General features: G+C 37.7%; 1 protein-coding gene and 2 long non-coding RNA genes across 12 annotated transcripts in view; 1 reads left to right on the forward strand and 2 right to left on the reverse strand.

Annotated features, from left to right (window-relative positions):
- LOC126920894 (agrin-like) overlaps positions 1-11107 on the forward strand; it is a 383155-nt gene extending 372048 nt beyond the window's left edge. For 9 of the 10 annotated variants that reach the window (XM_050731794.1, XM_050731795.1, XM_050731796.1 and 6 more), the window contains 11 exons: positions 1583-1777; positions 2402-2575; positions 3104-3443; positions 3656-3883; positions 3967-4571; positions 4713-5124; positions 5243-5496; positions 5585-5678; positions 5889-5996; positions 6429-6603; positions 6793-11107. In XM_050731794.1, the coding sequence (XP_050587751.1) occupies positions 1583-1777; positions 2402-2575; positions 3104-3443; positions 3656-3883; positions 3967-4571; positions 4713-5124; positions 5243-5496; positions 5585-5678; positions 5889-5996; positions 6429-6603; positions 6793-7050 (2843 nt within the window). In that variant the 3' untranslated portion in view covers positions 7051-11107. The remainder of the gene's footprint in view (positions 1-1582; positions 1778-2401; positions 2576-3103; positions 3444-3655; positions 3884-3966; positions 4572-4712; positions 5125-5242; positions 5497-5584; positions 5679-5888; positions 5997-6428; positions 6604-6792) is intronic. The other variant, XM_050731792.1, reaches the window with a different exon arrangement.
- A 3654-nt stretch (positions 11108-14761) lies between these two features.
- Positions 14762-16979, reverse strand: LOC126920937 (uncharacterized). Its single transcript, XR_007712146.1, has 2 exons — positions 15227-16979; positions 14762-15039 (listed from the first exon to the last, which is right to left on the reverse strand). It is a non-coding gene; the product is annotated as an uncharacterized LOC126920937 (long non-coding RNA).
- Positions 16980-17362: 383 nt separating this feature from the next.
- On the reverse strand, positions 17363-22700 carry LOC126920939 (uncharacterized). The gene is made up of 3 exons (XR_007712148.1): positions 20024-22700; positions 17794-19201; positions 17363-17592 (listed from the first exon to the last, which is right to left on the reverse strand). It is a non-coding gene; the product is annotated as an uncharacterized LOC126920939 (long non-coding RNA).
- Positions 22701-24196: the final 1496 nt, after the last annotated feature.

The raw sequence follows: 24196 nt of genomic DNA on the forward strand, positions 1-24196 counted from the left end.
TAATTGTTTCGTTCGACTGGAATGAACGAAGCTGAATTGGAGTATCATTATTTTGGGAGATCACTGGGAGAGTCGAAGAAGCATCTTGTACAAATGTTTGTCTGTCCGTTGATCTACTATCCTATCATTTATTTTCTACTCGGTTTAACCATTCTGCCAATCTCTTCCAATTTTAAGAAGAGAATTCGCCGAATTTTTCCTCGTATACGAAGGGATCTTTATCTTACGTATTTCATCGTCGTACTTCGTGTCGAAAATAATCCTAATTAAAAAGGAAATATTATCTTAATTAGCGGCGATAGCGAGAGAGTCGAAAGACGGGTAGAAAATATTTATACCTGTCAATATTGACATCGTTATCTCGAAATTCAATTACATGTCGTGAGCACGTTTATCTTCATATATACATAAGTATTTAATATGTACATACATACATATAACACATACATAAGTATTGAATTCATGCATGAGTGAAACTTGTTTCCCACCGAAAGCAGAAAACCGTTAACGATTCATGAAAAACGAGAATAAAATGTAAAACCAAGAAATAGCTGCGTGACATCATTCACATCCGTCTGTTCCACTTCACCTATTTGAACTCTCAACTTCATCAAAATTCCACGCTTTCAGCAGATAAATACGTAGCTAATCCTACTCCAGTTCTTCGGTACTCTTTGTAAAATAAACAGGGAGGGAATGAAATAATGGAACAGGGAAACGGTAACGTCGATAAAGCCAACCCCTCCGATGAAAAGGCCAATCGTCGATGTGGATCGAGAAAGAAATTCTCTCGGTTCGTAAATGTCAACTCGTATTTGCCGTCAGATTCTCTTCTCCGCCAATCAACGAACTCTTAAATTGGCTAAATCCATTCCTCTCGTCCCTTCCAACCCCTTCTCTATCCATTTCTACACACCAATTTCCCAAGCAGAAAATATTTTCATCGGAGACCGAATGCGAGCGGGAGAAAAATTTCGTTGTCGGTTTGTCCTGCAGTCGATAAAAGCGTTGATTATATCGAGAGGAATATGCGGCAATCGGAACAGCGGCGGGAGGCAAGGGGTAAACATACAAAAACCGAGAGAGGAAAAAATAATGGAAAGAGTGGAGGACAGTGAAAGTCGTCAATGTGAAATAATAGGAAGCAACGCTGCAATTGGAAAGTAATTAAAATCCCATTAAGCTGTCTTTGGTTTCTGATGCCAACTCGGACTTCCTAGTTCCGATAGAATATGCTATCCGATTTTTATCATTTCAAAAATTCACATTGCGCTTCTACTACTTTGCTCGTGACTGAAAGTTCCCCTTTATTCGTACAATGACTTACTACGGTATTAAGTGGTTCGTTATAGGAATTGTTTGTCAATATGTTACGTGCGTTATATAATACACCTTTTAAATGGTCAAATGTGCTCCCAAATATATATTTTAAAAGAAATTAGTTATATATTACAATTCGTTGCTCGTCCAAAACGAGTTTATTTTTGAGCGTCTTTTAAATCTGAAATCGTAACTTTGTCTTTCTACCGCATTACCCAAAACGAACAGTGGTAGAACTGTGGAACGTTCGTAAAATTTTCAGACGATCCCATGGTGAATACGGACTTCCCCGTTAAAAGGTATACAGCAGTGCAATATACCCAACCAGCAGCCGCCATTTCTCCGTTATCGAAATCTACCAGGCATCTGTTGGTGCCGGAACCGGATCCTCGCTATTATTACACCCACAGGGCGCATCAAGAAACCATCACGATCGACAGGGACAATTTAAAGCACGGTAAAAATCGAGCCCAATTCCATTCTACGCCCGTCCGTGTCGATATTTCATCCCAAAGTTACACGCGACGACTACGAAATGCAATCTTGCGCACTATCTTTCATTTTGTTTTAAGACATCTACGTGTCCGTCCTTTAAATTCCATTCTATTAAACCACCGTAATCTACTTATCTACAAACATTTCGACGCGATAACGAAATATCAATATCCCGGGAAAATTAAAGTCAAATTTAATCAAACGAATTTCCGCCCGCCACTTTCAGTATTCAGTGATACACGTAGCACCAGAGCCAAATGCATTTCGTCCTAAGTTTCTGTAACCGGTGCTACGTAATTATCGTCGTCGCGATAACGTTCACAGCGTGACGTAATTAATAGTTTGAAATAGCGTTGAATAAATACTACGAATTAATATGTTTGTGCTCTTGTGCACGCGCTGTAGTTTGCCTATGTATATATGTCTGTATGTGTGCGCTTCGAAACGTGCATTCCTAAATCCGCTTGACGGTTAATTCTGAATCAGCTCGACGTTGGTAATCGGATCGATGTCGTACGGAACGAAGACCTTTTTTCTTCAGACTCAATGCAGAGACGTCGATTTATCCGTTAATTCTGCTTTTCAGGAGTGGCTGCAGCGTATAGACCAACCCCAGCGACGATTCGCGTGGTCACCGCGTTGCTTGGCGACCTCTGTACCGACGACAAGGATTGCACCATTCCTAACAGCGAATGCTCCAATGGAGGTTGCATTTGCTCAGAAGGATACGCGGAAACCAGCGACAGACAGGAATGTTTTGGTAATTGATCCGATCTTATCTACTCTGGTTGTTCTTGCGGATTTCTCCTGTTTATTCGAGCGATGGTTTTACATTTTTCTCTTTTAATGTGGAACGTTAATAGCGGTGTAAAGTAGTAGATGGTAGAGATAAAATACGAAGATTACCGATAAAAATTTTAAAAACTCCGATAATAGCCATATTACTTCATAAGTACATCTCCCAAAATATACGTCTTTCTTTTACGAAAAGTACTTATCCTTTGAAGCAAAATACAATCCCACAAATTCTACGTGTCGCGCATTTCAAGCAGAGTTACCAAAGAAATTATATTATAGAATAACATTAATTTTCTTATTACAAAGGAACAAAGACCATTTGCATTACGTTCTTTCGGCTTCTAAGAGCAAAGTGTCGTTCAAACGAGGCGTAAGTGAAAGAGAAGAAAATAGAAAACAAAAAGGGGCTCTCTTTGACCGAATCTTCCAACGTTGTTTGCGCCGTGTAAAGATGAAGAAAAGAATGTAAAAGAAACTGACCCTTTTCCAGCTAATTACGTGCCTGTTACACCGACCGAAGAATTTCGTGCCTGCTTGTCGTATCCGTGTCACGCGACATCGACATGCATCGATCTGCCGAGCGCAACGTTCGTTTGCATCTGTCGTCCAAATTACACCGGTCTATTATGCGACGAGGAGATCAACAAAAGGGATTACGAGGTGCCGTCGTTCGACGGCAAGAGCTACGTCAGGATGAACAGATTGAAGGCTTACCACAAGTTCAGCGTCGAGGTTGAGTTCAAGACGTACGCTGACAACGGGATTATACTTTACAACCAACAGAAGAGCGACGGCACCGGGGATTTCGTCTCGTTAGCCATCGTCGACGGGTCTGTAGTTGTTATCTCCTGAATTAGTATCATTCACGTGAATATAGTTACGTTGGTGCATTGATAATGCTTTGTTGGTTTATTCGGGAAAGATTCTTATCTTCTAGACACGGTTATTTCAATACATGACATTATATATCGAGCTAATGAATCACAGATTTAAAAGTTCGCACTTTCTTGTATATTATTTAGGATTTAATTTATTTTTACAGACACGTACAGTTTCGATACAATTTAGGCAATGGCCCTGTAGTTCTTTCCTCGCCTGAAAGAATTACTATGAAAACGTTTCATCGAGTTGCCGCGAAAAGATATCACAAGGACGGCGTTTTAATTTTCAACGATGGGGAAGATGTTGCTGGTCAAAGTCAAGGAATGTTGAAGTCGCTCGATCTCAACCAAGATACGTTCGTCGGGAACATGCCTACCAATTATTCTAAGTAATTTTTCTCTCGCAATTACTCATCTAGTCCTCGCATTTCATCGAGAAATTTAATAACGCGAAAGCTTTTTATCTGCGCAGGGTTTACGACAATATCGGTACCAACCATGGGTTCCTCGGTTGCATACGAAAATTGAAAATCAATCGAAATTTCGTCGATCTTCATGTCGGCCGCGATAAAGAGATCTTGGAGACTTATCGCGTTAAAGAGTGCGGAGAGAACGCGTGTGCCAATCTGCCTTGCCAAAACGGCGCAACATGTCAGCCCATCTTCGAGGAAGATCTTTGCAACGGTCGCGAGTGCAGAAGAATTCAGAAACGAGGGAAAGGTAAAAACAAGAATGGCATGAACATCGTGAGATGCAAGGGATCGCACTGCATCTCGATCGATCAACGCAGATCGAAGAAAAACGCGAAGAAACGTTGCGCGGCACCCAAGTGCGATTACGATTACGACATCGATTACGAGACGAGCTTCGAACATGGCAATTACGCAGTGGAGAAATACGATCCGCCTGATTATAGATGCATCTGTCCACCTCAGTTCACTGGCAGAAATTGCGAAGAGTCTTTAGATCCATGTATAGGCGAACCTTGTCAGCATGGAGCCACCTGTGATATTCTTCCACAAGGTGGTTACGTTTGCAAGTGTCCACCTGGCAGGACTGGAGAACACTGTGAAATCCGTGAGTAAAAATTCGTTTGATATGTATTCGTTAACGAGATACATTGTACCGATTCGTTAAAGTTAATGACGTTTGTTTTTACATTACTGAACAACTTATCGAATAATTTATTGAATAACTTCGTCGTTTAATTAATTCTAGTCGACGCTGAGTTAACAGAGCTGTTGATACCTGAAATGTCCGGGGACGGTTTCTTGGAACTCCCATGCTTAGAAGGTGTAGCGAAAGCGTTCTCCATCGAATTATGGTTTCTCACGCATGCCAACGACGGTTTGCTACTTTACAATGGCCAGTTGAACAACGGACGTGGTGATTTCATTAGTTTGAACTTGGTCCAGGGCAAACTGGAGTTTAGATTCAATCTTGGAAGTGGTATTGCCAATATTACCTCCCCAGACCCTGTTACGCTCGACACGTGGCATTGTGTTCGAATCAGCAGATTAGGCAGAGAAGGAGTTCTTCAATTAGACGACGGAACTGTTGCCAGAGGACTGTCCGGAAGTCCGTTAACGGAACTGAATCTCGAAATGCCACTTTACGTTGGCGGCGTTAAGTGAGTTTCTAAATATGTTTCGTTCGAACGAAGAGCTTTAAATATATATTTTCTATCTTTAAATGATAAAAGATATATTTATCTAAAGAAATATATATTTTCTTTCTTTAAATGACAGACATTGGCGAGAAGTTCATCGACTCGCTGGAGCCTGGACTGGATTGGTAGGCGCGGTACAAAGACTGATGGTGAATGGAAAAACGTACCAAAATTTAGCTGTCAACGTTACTCAACATAACACGGAAATCTATGATGGTCTACCATGTCCTAACAACGAGAACCCTTGTCACAATGGTGGAGTATGTTTACCTCTGTTAAACAGTTATTTGTGTAAATGTGCGAACGGATACAATGGTCTCCACTGTGAATTTTGTAAGTAATGTTCGTCACATCTTATTAAAAATGAACTGTAAAATTTTGTAGACACAAAGAAATGTTTGTTTCTTTCTTAATTTGCTAGTCATGGGCTACGATGTATCCACGGAATTATCCGAAAGGCCAGTGCGTTTCAAGGGCGACAATTTCTTGCAATTTAAGCACCGAAATGGAAGAAGGTAAATCGAATCGATCAACGATCGAGCCAGTAAACATTTTCTAAAAGTTCTATCGCATACTCCTAAGTCACTGCATCTACACCTCTTAAGGTACTAATCCGAATTAGGAGCACCAAGTTAGGTTGTTCAATAACGTTAGTAACGGTAGACTAATTAGATCCTTCTTCAATCAAAGTATCACTAACCTTTTGATTGTGTAACACCGACTAGTACTAACTCAACTAATACTACCCTCGGCGAGTACTTTGAGGAGTCCTACTCCGACTACGACTTGGAGGAGGATGTCGACTACGATTACGACAGTTACGATTACACGGAGTAAGTTTCTAGGAAGAATAGCTGTGGTGTACTCGTTTGAGGGAGAGACCTTTATTATCTGTGCCTATGTATCGCCGTGTCTGCTAACCTGTTTATTCGATAATAGAGAATGCTAATATCATGCCCTTCAAACCTAATCAGAGAAATTTTCATCATTAATTGTGATCAAAAACAATTTTCTAAAAATTGTATAAAATAAAAGCAAAATGCTAATAATTATTGATATACTTTAGATAATCTTATATTTTAAAAGAGCTTTAATTTTCAGAACCATACCATGAAACATAGGGTTACTAGGGTTGATATTGTATGATTTTTATTTATTTTATAGCAATGCTTGCTTGTATGTATTATGTCTTTGTCCTATGGCACTGTAGCTCGATATTTAAGACTATGCGCACCAAGCACGCACTAAAGAAAACGATATTGTAGACGCAAGGGTCAGCAGTCGAATAAATTTGAGCTGAGACTGAGAACAACGCATCCGGATGGCTTGATTGCCTGGGTTGGAAGAGGCAAAATCGAACATCTTATTTTATCGTTACACGGCGGCCAAGTTCTTCTTACGTACAAGAGCAAGAGCGAGCAGATATCATTGAGGAGCAGGGTTTGTATTAATGTTTTATCAATTATCGGAAATTTATCGAATGCTTAACGTTATCGATCAATTAGAACTAAATTAAATAATTAATTACTAGATCAAAACTTAAACTAATCGATAATATTTCTAGTTTATTATCAATTATTAAATTAATTGAAATATTACAAATCTTTTATCGATCGTTCTTGTATGCAGGAACGGGTGGACGATGGTGTTTTCCACCATATTAGGGCATCTAGAAGACGAAGGACGTCGATGATACAGATCGACGATTTCACTCCGGTGAAAGTATCTACAGAAACCACCCTGTTAACGACAAACGGCAAGCTGTTCGTCGGTGGAAAACCCGGCCATCGAGGCATCAAAGGCTGCGTGTCAGACTTCGTAGTGGATAAACGACGTCTTCAGCTGAACAGGCGGAAGATCGAGTACTGTCACGACAACGATGTATGATAACGAATCCCGGAAACGACGATTGTCAACGTGATATCGCCTTTGGCCACGCTTGTCGACTTGACGACGCTTTTGTCTTCGACGAGTTAGCATCTGCCTAAAAACGGACAAAGACGAACGCGAAGGAAATCGTTGGTGGTGTTCGTTTCTGGGGGAAACGGAGGGAACGAGACACGAGGTCTGAACGATTCCAATGAAAACGAAGAAAAAGGAAGCGAGATGGCGGAAAGGAACTGGGCTTTTAACCAACAAGGAGACACGTGATTCCTGCCAAAGCTGTACGAGAGAATACCATAAAAAAGGACCCGCCAATCGTACTACAGCAAGGATAAATGGCGGATCCAATAACAATAGCAAGCTAACTCGTATATTTATTTTTCGTTCGGAATAGTATAGGGAAACAGAATCCCGTTTGTCGTTCGTTTGCCACAACGAATGGTCAGACGGTAGAGAAGAGGTGAATAGAAGGAGCATCTCTCGTGTTAAATGCTGAACGTTCTCATCTAAGGACAATAATATATTTTTAAGGTGACGAGATTAAATATACATATGAATAAATATATGTATGTATAAAATTTAACGCGTATACGTATAAATTTGGGGCTATGGGGAGGAAATGCTTGTAAAGCATCGAGTTGAAGTTGAGTGGTAAGAACAGTGGGATGGGGGGGATTTCCGGGGTCAAAAATACAGAAACGGGCGTGAAAGAGATAAAACTCATCGATATTCGTTTAGACGTTACTCTGTAAGTTAAATATATCGAAGCACCTATAAATGTTTTACGATGCCAAGACTGATTAATGGGGGAAAGAGAGAACGAAAGAGCAAGAGTCGAGAGAGTTAAGATAAATGACAAAAAAAAAAAAATAGTTAAAACAGAAAAAAAAACAGAAAAAACAAAGCGATAAATCGGTGTTATGTTTGAGTGTTTCGGTAGAGAGATTTAAATGATCGTGCATTATCAGAATATAGAAGAATGTATTTTAAAGGACTTGTTGATTTACGCCAGTAGAGAAAAACGATAAAAAAGAAAAGAAGAAAAAGATGAACGAACAAGATACACAAACACATACACACACGCGCGTACACGTAACACACGTAACATACATAAATAAGAATTATACGAACAGATACGCCGTACAACGTTGTTTCTAGGCAAGCAAGGCTTTTTACAAATGCGCAAAGGAATAGATATATATATTATATTATTATGATTATATTATATATATAAATATATATATTATACATATGACACTATATGCAGATTACATTCCATTTAATGGACACAGGTACCATGATGAATGTGTATCGTCGATCGGTCACGATCATCGATGTATCGTTACATTTCGACCCGGTACTAAAGAATGCATCGAGCTTGCCTCGAAGACACTCCATTTCCGTTCGACAATCTCCAACACACTTGCACGAGATAGTTTCGCAATCGATTCTAAAATGCTTACGAGCGTGACCACTTTTCTTCTTCATATACAGGGTTCACGGAAACGCACGGTCTACTGCGATCGATTAAATTGTAAATGGACTAGAATCGAAGACATGTATGCATTAAATAACCGAGAACGAAGTCGAATCGTTTCCATCGAGTTGAGTTCCTTCGACGAATCGAAAGAAGTTCGAAAGGAAAGTGTCTAGAATGTGGAAACGAAGATCATGAATTTATACTCGAGATTTACAATTCAGATCGATTCTATAAAGCACGGAAAACGATTCGGTGTCTGAAAATGATGCGAAAATAATAATAATAATATTATTAATTATATGATAATGTACCGCTTGTGTGTAATCGAATGATCAACGAGAAGGAGTGTCTGAATGAAAGCTGACGTATGGTTGAAGAAAGAAAAGTAGATACCGGGATATACTACTTGTAAATATGATTAACATGTGCTGATAACGAGTTGATTATCGTTTTACTATCGTGTACTGAAGCTCGCGTAAGCGTGCGCACCTGCATAAGTCGGACCTAAGAGAAAATCGTCAGAACGACCTAATTATAATCGTAATGATTCATCGAATAAGCCTTTTACGACGAAGTTTTTCTTCCTTTTTGTTTAAATTTCTTTTCTTCCGTCGCTCGTGGAAACGAAACAATGTCTGCGTCAACGTGTTCTTCCCCTGCTCGTCAATCCTGTTAACGATCGCGACAAAACGTCGAAGACAGCCTAAGTTCTAATCGTTAATGGCGACTGCCGATCTTCGGTCGCAGAAAGAGACGTTATCGAAGATTTTTCAACTCGCCTCGTCGAATATTTCCAGCGTCGCTCGATTTATCGAACGAACAGAAGTTTCATTTTTTAATACGAAAACGAAACGAACTAATTAGTAAGGTTGCCAGTTCGCGATACTGGACGCCGTTAATGAAAAAATATCGTAATTTTTAAGGTTGTTTTTCGTGTGCACCGTTTAAATACGTAATTTCTAGAACCTAAGCGCCAAATACATATCTTTGACGTGCATAAATTCATATACATATATTTGTAAAATCTACCACGTGAAGTCGATATTCTTATCGGCATGTAAATAATGATCATACATTGTCTGGAAATGTTCGACGTTAACTATATTGTAAGTAACGTGATTCTATGAAGGAAACGAGCGTCGATCGACCAAACTATTGCGTAATTACCCAAAAGAAGCGCGTGAATATTTTTCTCACCGCTACTACGACGAATCTTCTAATGGTTTTTAAACGTATCTTTTCTATTATGTTCTTTCGTTCGAAAGATGCACACTTATACAATTTTTATAATGTAAAGTTTCAAAGCAATCATATCTTTTTCATATCTGTCGATCTATAACGGTCGGTGTGCGAAGAAAATTCTGAAAGGAAAGCGTTCGTTATCGAATAATTAAGCCTTGACTATATAAAAATTGTTCCTCGTTAGAGAATTCGGATTGATCGCGAGCAATATTGTCACATATCCTCCCTCTTGAAATGTGATCCTTTGTATTCTTCCAATGAATATCGCTGTTCAACATATCGAAACGAATTTGTGGCCAGTAATGCGTCTCCTGGAAGAACAAGAAAAAGAAGAATGTTTTATTGTAACGAAAATAGAAAGAAGATCTGCTTCGATCGTCGACGTTGCTTTCGCGAATATACTGCGTTTTATATGTATACATATATATCTATATAAAAAAACAGAGGAAGTTAGATTCGAAACGTATTATAATTATATTTCTATCGAATGTATTTGAATTTGTAATCGTTAAGAAAGAAATTCGTAGGTTTCGGTTATATATGTAAGTTAATTATTAAATTTCGACTGTAATAATTTTTTGCTACATCGAAGGGGTTGCTACTTCGTGAAAACATACATTGAAGAACAACAATGGAAGAGATAGGGAAATATTCTAAAATTTTTATGTTAGTATTGCGTAAACTGTGTTCTCATTGTCGATCGCAATTGTTGAACCGCCATATCTCATTTTTTTTGCGGTATATTGTCATTGGATCGTCAATGTGTCCGACAATCTACGGTGTATAATGCGTAGTCGACGGAACGGTACAAAATAAAACAACAAAGATGTCATTTGACTTACTTTATGAAATCGTTCGACGAAAAAGAAGTTTCACGATGCTGGTATGATTCAAAGAACGGGAGCGTATACAAGGAGCGAGGAAAAATTTCAATCCATGCCTGAGAATTACTGCCAACCTAGCTAGAGATCACAGGATCGATGTTTTTGCCTCTAAAGCTTCCCCGTCCCTAAGAAAATTATCGACTCGTGAGTCACAAAATTTTATAAAACGAGAGAAATCGATTGTCCCTATGAAACACATAAGAGAGACACAAAATGATTTGTCGAGATTTCCGATTGTGCGTGCAACATCGTTCAGTGTCGTTTATTTCTCACGGAGACTAACACCTATCGCGGCAAGGCGATCGTCTGAATTAGTTTTTTTACTTTGATACCGTCTTTACTGCGACCATTCGCCGTTTGCTGACCTAAAGTATTTGTGAGCTACACTGTATAACAAAAAGTACGCGTTGTAAAGTGACTGTATATACAAAAATAAATTATGCGATTATCTTGAGCATCGTGTTTTTCTACCCTCTACTCACTTTGTTTTATTGGTAGATTTACATGTTTTCATATTTAATACATAAGAATCTTCACTTCAGTTATTAATTTATTATAAAAATTTCATCGAATAATTTTTCATTAATTAAGAATATTTTAGCAGACACTAATCAAGCTAATACCTGCATTCAAACGAAATTATCCAGGGGATTAAACTATCGCTACAGAATACATTAGCGGTCGCTAATTATATTCAGTCGTCAGACTCTGTGATTCCCCTATTCCATTTAAACTCCTACACCTGGATCCTCGACTCTAAAGTTGCCAAGATATTATAGATGACATTAACTTGCAGTAGCACAATCGCACAATTTTGGAGATATAGCTGGTGTGATCAATTTCAAGTTTATTAATGCGAGAATGTCTATTCTGTAGACACGCGTACATGGCAACGTCAATCTCCAGATCGTAGAACTCGATGTTAATGATATCAAACTTGTAGGACACGATAGCAGCAACCATAGATCCGTCAAGTCTACATCGATCAAGATCCGTCAGAACGGATGCTTAAAGCTTTAGTATTACTCGATAAAATAAAGCATTGAATGATCAGTAGGCTATAGATATTTATGAAGATTTATTTTTTATGGTCATAAGTCATAACTTATCATGTCTCTTTATTCCACCGTTCGCGGAGAGACGCGATCGCGAGAAAGCACGTCAACGGGAGTCGTAAATTCCCGTTACGATTAGATAATCGACGCCACGAAATGATCGATCGCCTGATTTCTGTTACGATATTAGGGGTGATTTAATTGAGTTTACACTGAATTAACAGGTATAAATTAATGTTTATTCCATGACTATGTCCAGTGACACGGCCAACGCCATGCAACCACGCCGTTCGGCCCCCTCGACCAGGGAGCGGACACGGGCGACAACGTCGGCCGTAGATCGTCCCCTCCGAAAGCCAAACTGGTTGTCGTGCAGTCCGGGATCAAATGCGACTGGAGGCGGGCCGCCACCACTCTCTCCAGTAGCTTGCCAGCCTCGTCCAAGAGGCACACCGGCCGAAAGGCGGAAGGCGAGTCTGGAGAGTCCTCCCTTGCACTGTAAACGACTTTTAGGTTCGTCTTGCTATCTATGATTCTCAAAGAATGTCGCCGAGGTCGTAAACAAGGGTTTCCATTCTGGTGCCACTCGCTCTTTCGCACCCTACCCCGGTCAAGGCCGGTGCAGGGGGACGGGGAGCCCCACAAGAATGTGAGGTGAGTGGTCTTGGCAGATATGGGCCCACCAACTTCTCCGAAGTTCTTCGCCCCGGATCGGTCATTGACGGGTGCCAAAGGCGCCGACCAGCCACCACCCGGCTATAGGAGAACATCAGATTCATCGGGGTTTCCCAGGTCGTGGTCCTACGCCCTGAGAACCCGTACCCGTCTCGTGCTCCCCAAGGTTGGTGGATTAGGAAGGGTCTTAGCCGCCCTCGATAGAAAGTTGCTAGTGTGAAGCATCATACGTAAGAAAAAATAACTTTCCCGTGTCTTCCCGTAGTAAACAATAAGCTTTAAGCAGCATCTTAAGCATCATCTATATAATTTAAAATAACTCTTGGCATCAAGATATCAGAATGATTATCGATTAAAGTAAAAATTATTTTTACTTGCTATTACTACGTGGTCTTTTATCACATGTTAGTAAATGTACTATCTGAATTATTATCCAAATTAATTACTATACTAGATTCTAATACATTTTCCCTCGCTATCTGTCTAACACTTTTGTTACACCTGTAAATTTCCAACCACTTTTATGATACTTGTATTGCTGAGTACTTGAGATACCTCTGGTGGAAATTCTGAAATGAAATCCACCTTACTGGGCTCCAACATTTCAATTGTGCTAAAGAATTTAAAAAACTTCCTCAAAGGCGGGAATAATTACCCTCCATAAAATTCATAGTTTGTATACCTGTGCACTTGTCACGGTTGGATGTTTCTTGTTCAGATAACTTGGCTGACCTGACTAATCATGTTCAACTAATAATATACTCATAAATACATCATTATGCATCTTAGACGTTTACATAAATTATTTCATATATCTAGTATCGGAGTAGTAAGTAAGGCTAAGAATATTGAGTAATGTTAATGTTACAATAATAGAACAGTATTAACGTATCTATCAATATATCGACTAAGTTGGACAATCCAGTGTTATTTATATTTAAACTCTACACGTATAATGATTATTATTTTTATTTTAAAAGTTATATTTCTTACAACATTGCACATTTAATTGACTTATTATACAATTTTAAAGATACATCACTGATACGCAGCAGTGTAGTCGATTCACTTATAAATATAAATTAATATGCTTATAAATTAATATGCTTATAAATTAATATGCTTATAAACGAAACCATAAATTTGGGCATTCATCTATGTAATTCAAACGGTTTCTATGTGAAGATTTGTCGACTAAACGTATGGTTTTATATACTTCTGCACATTGAGTATAATCACAGGATTTGTAGTAATCGTTCAACTCTTTTATCTTATTGTCCGTATGGTTCAGACAATCTAAGCTGGCGGAATCAACAAAGTTGGAATTTTCTTTCGCTTTTTCCAACTCTAACTTCTTTGCATTTTTGTATCGTCTTGCAGTGTCCTTTAAACAAGGATCAGACTGGCAAATATTCATCCAGGAACGCGAGACCTGCGCAGCACACAAAAGCGACTCAGGATCGAGCTTTTGCAGTATCAACCGCGACATCTCTGGAGGAAGCTCGGAAATGAAGTCGACCTTTTCCTCCGTGAGGTGGAGGATATGTAAAACCGTGTCCAAAATCTTCATATTATCAAGCTCGACGGATGAATCGGTAAAATGATAGAACTTGCACTGCTTCAGCGATGCATGTCGCCACTAATCGTATTTCTGTAACAAAATAGTTCTGTAATCTATAATTGTTACATTTATGCTAAAAGATAAACATTGTCATATCGTACTACTTAGCATGCTCACTACGTAATTTTCTTTGTAATATATTGCAAAAATGATAGTTTATTTCTGTCTATCTACAAAATATTCATTTTGTGATAATTCAATATTTGAATTTTGCGTTTTATTTTTTACGTTTGATACTCTATCGCTATAAACATGATACAAAAAATATCAATCAAATTATACGGGTAAGATCATATCATCACCACGGCTAAGTTACTAACAATTTCCTAGCTGTGCGTGGTATTCATATCAGAAAAGAGGAGGACAAGTTGAAAGAATTTTCATAATTACATAAGAGAAATTAACTTATTAATTGATATAGCTGAGAACTGAAATTACTATACAAATTAATCGTTGAAGAATGCGCTATGTCTTCTTTTATTGAAAAATCAACTACGAAACAACCGATGAATTTATTCAAGTTTTCACTTCATAAAAATAATATGCATTGGGAATAGATTATCGCTATATGTATGTACTCACGATCTATTTATTGGATTGTAACATAGGTTTGGCTGAACTCAATATTTTTTCTTATTCGATCGAACTTATTCATGTTACAAGCCAATAGATAAATACAGTGAATAACAGATCAGAAAATGGAATCTGACGATTTTCGCAAGTATGTCATTTGTTGGAATCGTTTGTCGTAACTTACCTTTGATATTGCCGTAATCGACACAGTGTTTTCGACAGCCGATCGTTTTGCCGTGACAGTATCTCGATCTTTTCGCGATTCGAGATCAGTTGCTGCGTCATATCCAACACAGGATCATCTTCAGGCTTCAAAATGGACTCTTCTTGAATAGTTTTATCCGTATCACTGTCACTGACGTCTTTGGTTCTCTCGTTATCTTTCTTAATTGAGACTATCAAACGTAAAGATGCGATTTCTTGCTGAAGTTTCTCGGCCGTTTCCTTGTACTCTTCCTTCAACTGAAGTAAATAATGTATAACTATGGTGACTTATTTATTCGATAAATTTATTTATAATGATGGATTTATTTACGATGATTCAAACACAAAACTATGATTATTTAACTAGAGCTATTTCCCAATGTAGTAATGTAATACAACTAAAACAACTAAATTGGTACTAATTAACTTCTGAGTGACAACTTACAACTCACAACTCACGACGAACTCGCAACAATCGGCAACCAATAACTCGTAACGACTCGTGATCAACTCCCAACGAAGTTCAACTAACGACTAACTCATTTTCTCCACCAAAACATTCTTTTATACCAGTCCTAGTACCCCTACCACGCTTACATTTTTCACAGGCCCAAAATGATCACGTGATGGGATTACAATTACCTATCGTCTTAAACCACAGGCTATCTGGCCCATTGGGATTTCTCGTCCTTTTCGGTCCACCAGCACTATTACCTTTCCCTCCACTGTATTGAATCGGCTTAAGTAAAGCTTGTACTTCATGGGATAGATTTATGACACTTTACTATTTCATTACAAAAATTGCTATTTTAGGACACAATTTTATGATTCAGTTTACTGTTCTATTACAAATACTAACGTTTAAGGTTTATGATGTGATCCTTTTCAAAGCTAACTAGTAAATTCGTTAATGCGAAACAATAATCTTTCGGAAACTAGAGAGTAAATGAGGAAGCTGGTAGTTTACGTACAGGATTGGCAACATTGTTATAGGTCAGTTCGTACCCTTCTTCTGATAATCTCTGAAAACATTTCTTTTCAACTACTACATTAAATTGAACATCAGAAAATAAACGAAATTAACACCTTTATGAATAATACCTTTTACATCTAATTTTCGAACGTCTTAATGACTGTATGGAATACAGTACGTTATCATTAGATTTGTATACTAGCGGACTTTTATGCAAATATATTTTCTTCATATTGCATACGTTTTGCGTATTTTACGTAAACGACATAAACAATAATATGTTACATATTTTTTGCCAAAATGAGTTTTATTTACAACAATTTATGACTCGCGATACTTATATTATAACTGCCGTACAATCAGTTTATATCAGATATAACCATGCAGAACAATTTGAATTCGTAATATGTACTTTAAGAAATGTGCACAATAACGAAAATCAAATAAAATTGAATTTTATACCCATTTATGCTACGCAATTGACAAATAGGAGAAAAATTTTGTTGTATTCGAAAGAAAAATCTTGGTTACGACATAATATCGAAAGTTTCAAAAATTCTAGATACGAGATAAGTACGAGAATAGATACATCCATAGAAAGACCAGAAAATGATTTGGCACGATACTGGAGCTAATTTAAATATGTACATTTCGGTTCTATGACCTAAAAGGATTCTTTTGAGTCTATAAATAGCTCTTTTCAGACAGCCGATACGTATAATTTACGACAAAAATATTTTAAGAACTATTATTGTTCATTTCAACGTAGATTATGATAACTAACTATTGATACACACGAGCACGATTAATATTTCGTAAATATAAATATTTCCTACGTATAAGCTGAATATTTAAAGCATAAAAATCCGCAGTCTAGTTATCAAGATATTAATTTAAAAAAAATCATATTCGTAGCAAACCGTAATACGACAAAATTGACACTTAGCCATAGTTGATCGTAAATTTCCCTGAACTCGTATAAATTGATTTAACCGAACAACAGATTAATTCACGAGAATTTGGTCCTGTATATAGGCTATGTAGCGACCGTATAGTAAGCCGACATCGGCTTAAACAGCAAGCAATTTCTATCGTCTGTTGTATCATTAACGCATCATACATAACAAAGCAGTTAACAGCCTTAATTAATAACCGAACAGCTGGTGCAAATAGGTGAAACGGAACTTTGGTGACCCTCGATAGAAATTAAGTGGTATACGACGCCATAAAGGCGTATGCTATTGAATCTGATAAAATTTCTCGAACAATGTCTATTGCTTATGCTCATCCTACCCATACAACGTACCTCAATACCTCTACTTTAGTAAAGTGTTTACTAAGTGATTTAGTAAATTACCGTAATTACTATAGCCATATAATATACTACAAAATTATTCGAGACGTTCAGAAATAGAACCTAGAGACCCTTGTTTTATTTACTACATATTCCTTGCAGACATCCTTGACATCCCCTGCATATTCTGCAGATTTTTGCAATTTCTAATGGTAACCAATCGATTTAGAATTTCATATTCCGTCATTATTTCAAAGTACGATATCTCACGTGTCTAGATGGTCATCGATGAACGCCATCTCCTCGCTTCGATTTACCCTGTACAGAATGAGAAATCGCAATCGCATGTATCGTATGGTTCAACTCACCGATTCGTTCTCCTTTCTCGATTCGTCTAAAAGTAGTCGGGAACCTCGTTCTGTCTCGAGATACGCATCACGGGTGTCGACGATTTCCTTTCGGAGTCCGATCACGGTCTTCTCTAGCTCCAATTTGCTCTCGGCCAGCGTAACCGCCTGACTTCGCAAAATGTTATATTCGCCGGCTGCAATGAACGTTCGAAAATAAGACTATTCTCCGCCGTGGTATCCGTGGATTCGTTCGCTTCCGTTCGTTGTACGATGCCGCTTGTCAAATTTCGTTGGAAAATCTCGTTCCTCCGACGAAACGAGAAACGAACTCCTCCTCACGTTCCGATACACAACACCGCACTTCCTTCTGTGCGTTCGCGCTTTTTTATACTTACCCAGCATCGACATCTGTCTGCGAATATCCTCCAGGGTTTCTTTCAACGTCTCGTTTTGTCCCTTCAAAGCTGCAGTACGCCGTATTTCCCTTTCGCGCTCTTCTTTCGCTGTAAATCAATGTTCGAGTAAATAGGTCACCTCGCTGGGTTTAATGCTAATTAGTATCATATAGAGTAGGTCATTAGCCGCAATCAGTTGTTCGATAGGTAAGATAGGGGCAATTTGTGTTTATCAAAATATTCTCGAGTTCTTATAATATCCGCTAGTATTTATTCGAAATGAAAGCTGCAGTGATAAATAGCAGATGACTTTGATATTAAAGAACCTCGATAAAGAAGCTTAACTTCTCATTACATTACAACGCAATCATATTATCTGGTTTCTAAAAGTAATAAAACCGCCTACAATTAGAGAGAAGAAAAAGGTAATTCTCGATATAAATTCTCTTTTATCACAGTCTAACAAAACATATCCGATGTCCGTATGATTTCAAATAATACAATTCTTCGCTTCGCGTATTCCATTCTAACGTTCTTCGTTTATCATTTTTTTGCTTCCGTGGAAATAAAATTTATTTTATTTATTCCTACCATGATTATGGATTAATTACTACACCGTCCATTTATGATATTCTTCTTCTCTTTAGATCTTTAAGCGTCTCATAACGTTTTCTATTCCGTATTCTCGCTTTACAAACGAGCAACAGATCTCGCGTTCCTATCGTCTGCTATTCACCGGACATTCATAAATCGTTCTCGATCGATTACTGAACCGTATCCGCCTGGCTGCGGTGGTACAGCAGAAAAATTCCTCGATCGAATTTCCCGTGGGGTAATCGACCACGATCACTCCCATACGTATTACATACATTCCGAGCAAATCAATGCCGCCTATCGATTTGCTTCGCTGGAAATTGCGATACACGACAACCGTATCACATCGACCAAGTCTCAGAGCTATTTAGAATTTAATCGATAAAACGACTTCCGATACATCGTGCTCGATTTCCACTCGAAACCTATTAAAAGGAAAGAACAAGGCGACTTTATAGAAACGAACGAAAGAAACGAGGAAAAAAAGAAAAGGAAGAATCGGGTAAAAGCCATCGTCTGGGGGTTGATGACGATCAGTAAACGGAGTATCTAGCTAGGAAACCTGCCGTTTTCTAGTTGAGCCTTCAACTCCGAGTTTTCAGCCTGCAATGCATCCGTTCGTTTTTCTTGCATCGTCAAACTGGTCCGTAGCTCTCGAATCGTCTGGTCGTGATCTCGTCTGGCGGCCTGTATTCTCAAATTGCTTTTCTTCACCATAGTCAGCGCCGTTTCGACGTCTGTTTCTATTCCCTTCGTCAGCCTGCTCATCACGGCCCATTGAGTCTTCTCGTAAATGTCGTTCCTGCATTCGTCTCTGGAACAATCGCGATCCGTGTCAATGAGCACAGCTAGCACGTGTGTTTACCCGAACTCACTGTTTTATTAGTTTATTCGCGAAAGGATGCATCTTGCGCCGGAGCTTTATAGCACCCTGAGAGACGTTGTAACTTGTAACTAGATTATCTATCGCGAGAGAGAAAATTTCTGGATATTCTTTATCTTTTGGGATGGGTGGATTCAACGAGAATTTGTTTTTCTCTCATTTTATAATAGAAGTGAAAATGGTTGCTGTTAACGCGAGAGTAAACTTTTGTTTCAGGCCATCCGTTGCAGTTTGTACTTTTCTTCCAAGAGATGCAGTGATATTAAGTGCATACATAATACAAAATGATGTAAAATGTATAACGTGCATATTTTACTGAGATTACTTTTTTTAAAATCATTTTCAGCTACCGGAGAGTACATTTAGCTTTTAACATTTATTTTAAGCTCATAAAGAATGAAATAAAGGAAGATCTACTAGCATTATATGTTAATATAATATTAGGTATATAATAAAATTTTGGAACTTTTCGGAAAGCGTGGTACGTAAATTATGAGCTAAAATGTGCTAAAACGGAATTAAAGTGTAGTTTACATTTAAGAGAAATAATTTATCTCCATTTTCGAATCCAGGGAATCACATATAGGGCCTTGAAAAAATTAATTATGCATTTTTACAGAAAATTCTACTATTTCTAAACGCTCGAAGCAATTTTAAAAGTTCCGATTAATGTATCATGTATTTCGCACATAAAATGTCTCCCTCCTAGTTTGCGTTTATGCCTGTACGTTATATGTGACGAATCACACTCACCTTTCCATAGTGGCGACAGAAATTAATTTGTTTTCTATGAATACACGCTCGATCGCATTTATCGCCTGAAGAATAGCCGTTCCAGCTAGCGTACAACTCTCACAATAATTCACACTGCTGCTTGCTTGAGAACTCTGGGATACTTTGCTCGTGAAGGAATCCAGCGCTTCATCCTTGCTATTTTTCACCTGTTGACATGCTACTATTTTTCGGCAACTTCCTCCGATGGAATGGTAAGGAAATTTTTACGATCTCCATCGTATACGTGATTTGAGAAACGTGCACGTCTCTTCCTGTCACTCTTATTCTCCCCTTTATTCGTTACATTTCTCCTTCTCATTGATACTTTCACCCTTTATGTTTTAATTTCCTCTTTCTTTTTCCTTTCACCTTTCTACTCTTTATCCGAATATTTCATATTCCTTCATTGTATTCACATACGTGTAACAATTAAAGAGCTAAAAGCGCTTTCACGTGTGGTGTTAAAAGATATAAAAGGTATGTGATTCTGGTACTCAACGTTTCTCGAAATAATTAACTCAATAGATCCTTTGTAGGAATCGTCTTTAAACACTCGACTCGTGAGCGTATACATTTGTAAAGCGTCGAACAGGAAAAACGTTTGGAAAGAAATTTTTGAGATAAGAAATAGTCGTCTATTATCTAAAATGTAGTCGTTTTATAATTAACTTAACTTTGCGCTTAAGGTCTATCGCGGACTCAAGATACTTTCATCGGAATAATTTTTTTCGTTAATAGATTCACTTTATGTTTAAAATATTCGAATCTCTCTTTGATACGCGAATCCCTTTTCTCCATTCTCGTATTCTTGATCGTTCTAATGAACGAACCTTTTGTACGGCAGTGAGTTTATTAAGGATAAAGCACCTAATTGTCTATGAACATTTGTTAGAATATAATATTCCGCTTAAAAACGATTCGAAAGTGAATAACTTTTTCTATCCTCGAAAAATGTAAATCCTCGATCGAGAGAATAGTAACAAATTTGAATATTTCGCCAGGAAAAGTGGAAAACATTGTTACTCTGAAATTTGATTCGTTCAATGGAACTGTCCTTTGTTTTTCACGAAGAATCTGTGTTTTAGCATTTATTCGACTAACCATATGACGAGATATCGAGTCAGGTATTGTCTTCAACCGATTCCAGACAAGTCGCAATAGACTGGCTAACGAAATTTGATTCGATCGACTGACGCAGGTCACTTCCCTGAAAAAGTTTTCCACGAACGGAAATTTGTCCATGAATTCCACGATCAAGCGTAGAAAAAAATGGATTCTGGAACGAAGATTTCTCTTTAGCTCATAATAATTTAACGATTCAAATGGGATAATTTTGGATAAATGATGTGATGACAATGTGATTACGTTTAACAGTCATTTCATGTCTCGCTTGATATCTTCGGCTCGTTAAAACACTTTACGTAAAATATGCTATCTTAAACGCAACGAAACGATTTCGTCGATACAAAAAAAAAAAGAAAAAAAAGAAAAGAAGTATTCAGAGAACGTAAATCACCCTAACTTCGGAATAGCCTTGGACGTTAAAACACGAGTAATGAGTTGTTCAATTGGAAATGACTTCGCGAGGCAACCAAGTGCACCGAACGTTCCGTTGCATTTCGCCCGAAAAGCAGTTCGTTTCTTTTGACTGTACCACGATTACGAAACATTTGCACGCCTAATTGAATCGTGTGAATCAGTACCGATAAAACTTTGGCGAAATTCGCCTTTCATCGAGTAACTCCTTCGCGAAAAGACAGGAAAGGGGAAAGGTTTTTTTAATCATCGCGTATCGTCATTTTGTTCGTGTGGTGGACGAATTTATGCAAATACACAACAAAGTACGACCAAAGAAGAAAATAGAATGGGAAAAAAGTGTAAAACAACCTGTCGTAAGCTAACTCCAGAAGAAGAATATAGAATTCCCCTGCGGTTCCTTCGTGCTCCTTCACAATTTCCATGGCATTTATGTCCTTCGCGGTTTTCGTCGGGAATTTCCATGACAGATGTTCAATATCGCCAAGCCAGGAATATATCTCGTTCGAGACATGTACACACTCCCTGATATCCGCGATGATTGACGTTACTAGAAGCTTGTTCAGTTTCGGCATGATTTCGAAACGTTACGCAACAATGGCTCGCAAAGGTTAAGATCGTGGATCATCGTGAATACTGTTCAAAGTCACAGCGCCGTGACCGGTTCGATTGATAAATATCTCGTGGGATAGGTAGAGATTTATTGATCGCTCTGTCTCCTTCATACGTATTAGCGACACAACGTCCTTGTTATTACGTGCAAGGAAAATTGAAATATCCTATGGAATTTTAGTTGGAACTTTGTTAAGGAATCTTTTTTACTAATGTAAATGTACTATGTTCTTTCATACGTATTTCAACAACAGTTTCCATTACACATTTGTTAATAAAGATTTTCGTTCTTTTCCAGAATATGAACCATTATTATTCAACGTGAAACGAATAATTAGAAAATCGGTGATAATTTAAATCGAAGTGCTTCTTGACATATGTTAAATTTATGCACTTTCGATATGTACATATTTGCTTGTCAGTATCTTTATTTTCGTTTAATTGCTATTTAATGAATTCCTGATAGTAAAGCACACTGCACGATCTGTACGTTATGCAAGCAGTTAGTGATCCATAATCGTAGATTCGTGTCGGAACGATATGCAAAGGAAGATTCGGAAAAACACTTACGACGGATTATCCCTGACCTGCGCGTCCCTTGCTTCGAATGTAAAATATTCAAAATTTCCTTTGTTATTACGCTTTCTATTTTCTTGTTATTCTTATTATTATGCGCGTAAAATTTCAACACATTAAATTACATTTCTTGGAGAGAAAGGACAATATGACGTTCTTCCAATTTGATCGAAACTATTAACATCAAGTTTGCTATTATATGTATCGTTGTTATTTCTCGTCTTAGAAATCCACGAGATAAAATAGCGAAAAGCTTTTATCCTACGGAAATCGAAGAGTTGAAACGGTAAACGATTATATGTATCTACATATCAGAAGCAGAAATCTTCGATATAAGTTGAGAATAGGTGGCACTATATCTTATTTCTTTAGTATTTTTATTCTTTTCACTTGTATCATTCAGTATCTAAATTTTCCAGGGAAGAATTAATTAATTTCCTCTTAACGTTGCCTCTTAATAGATAGATATTTCCTTTAATTATGTTCTAAATTATCTTTATGTCAGACATATTTAAATATCTGCGTACAGTTGCAACAACAATCAAATTAACTTTTACTTATCGTAAAGATAGGTTGTACGTTCCCATTTCTTTCATGTAGCTATATTTATTTAAACGATTAGCCTTTCGGTAGCACATCGAATAGAAATCCACCTAATCTTCTTCAATGTAATTTATTCGTCGAAAGGAAGTGGAATTCAATACGTTCCTTCCCTCCGTCTTATCGAAATTGTAAATCAGCCGGCATCCGTAACTTCATTCGGAAACGTGTAAGTATAATTGTTCCTTCGAGGCGAACTTGTGCCAAGCGATTTAATCGGGAAAACTTTGCAGGTGGATAATCTGCGGAGTTCTTACAGTCGTTTCTGGTTCTTTGATGAAGTCGCAAGCACGTTAATCTATCCGCGATTTTCCAGATAAAATCTTTACCAGACCAGAGACGGACCATCGAGATTGAAACAGAGTATCGACTTACATCATTATCGATACTCATGCGAGTATTAGATCGCCAGCTAATGAGACTGTCGAACAAATTAAAACGTTTCTGTTGTACAAAACTTTGATATAATTTGCAAAAATTCCAATAACTAACAGTTATCAAGAACGCGATTTTATTCGTGAAAAAGAGAAGGTAAAGACGGCAACAAATATTGAGAAATATTAACGTTTATAAAATTACTTGTTACTATAATTTTTCTACAAGCTTTCAATTCCTAAATTGATTTTAGCCTTATGGGTCTTATGCGTTATGATAATTTTGTATCCAATTCGATATTCCATTCGACAAAGAGTTAGATAAATAACTGAAAAATAATGAAAATGAAAAATATTATGAAATACAAATACTATATTTTACGTGTCGTCCCTTAAAATATAAATTCTGTAGAAATCAGTGGATTTACCGTGCTTTCTATGCGCCATACTTCGA

The sequence above is a fragment of the Bombus affinis genome, chromosome 10, assembly GCF_024516045.1.
Source record: "Bombus affinis isolate iyBomAffi1 chromosome 10, iyBomAffi1.2, whole genome shotgun sequence".
Taxonomy (NCBI): domain Eukaryota; kingdom Metazoa; phylum Arthropoda; class Insecta; order Hymenoptera; family Apidae; genus Bombus; species Bombus affinis.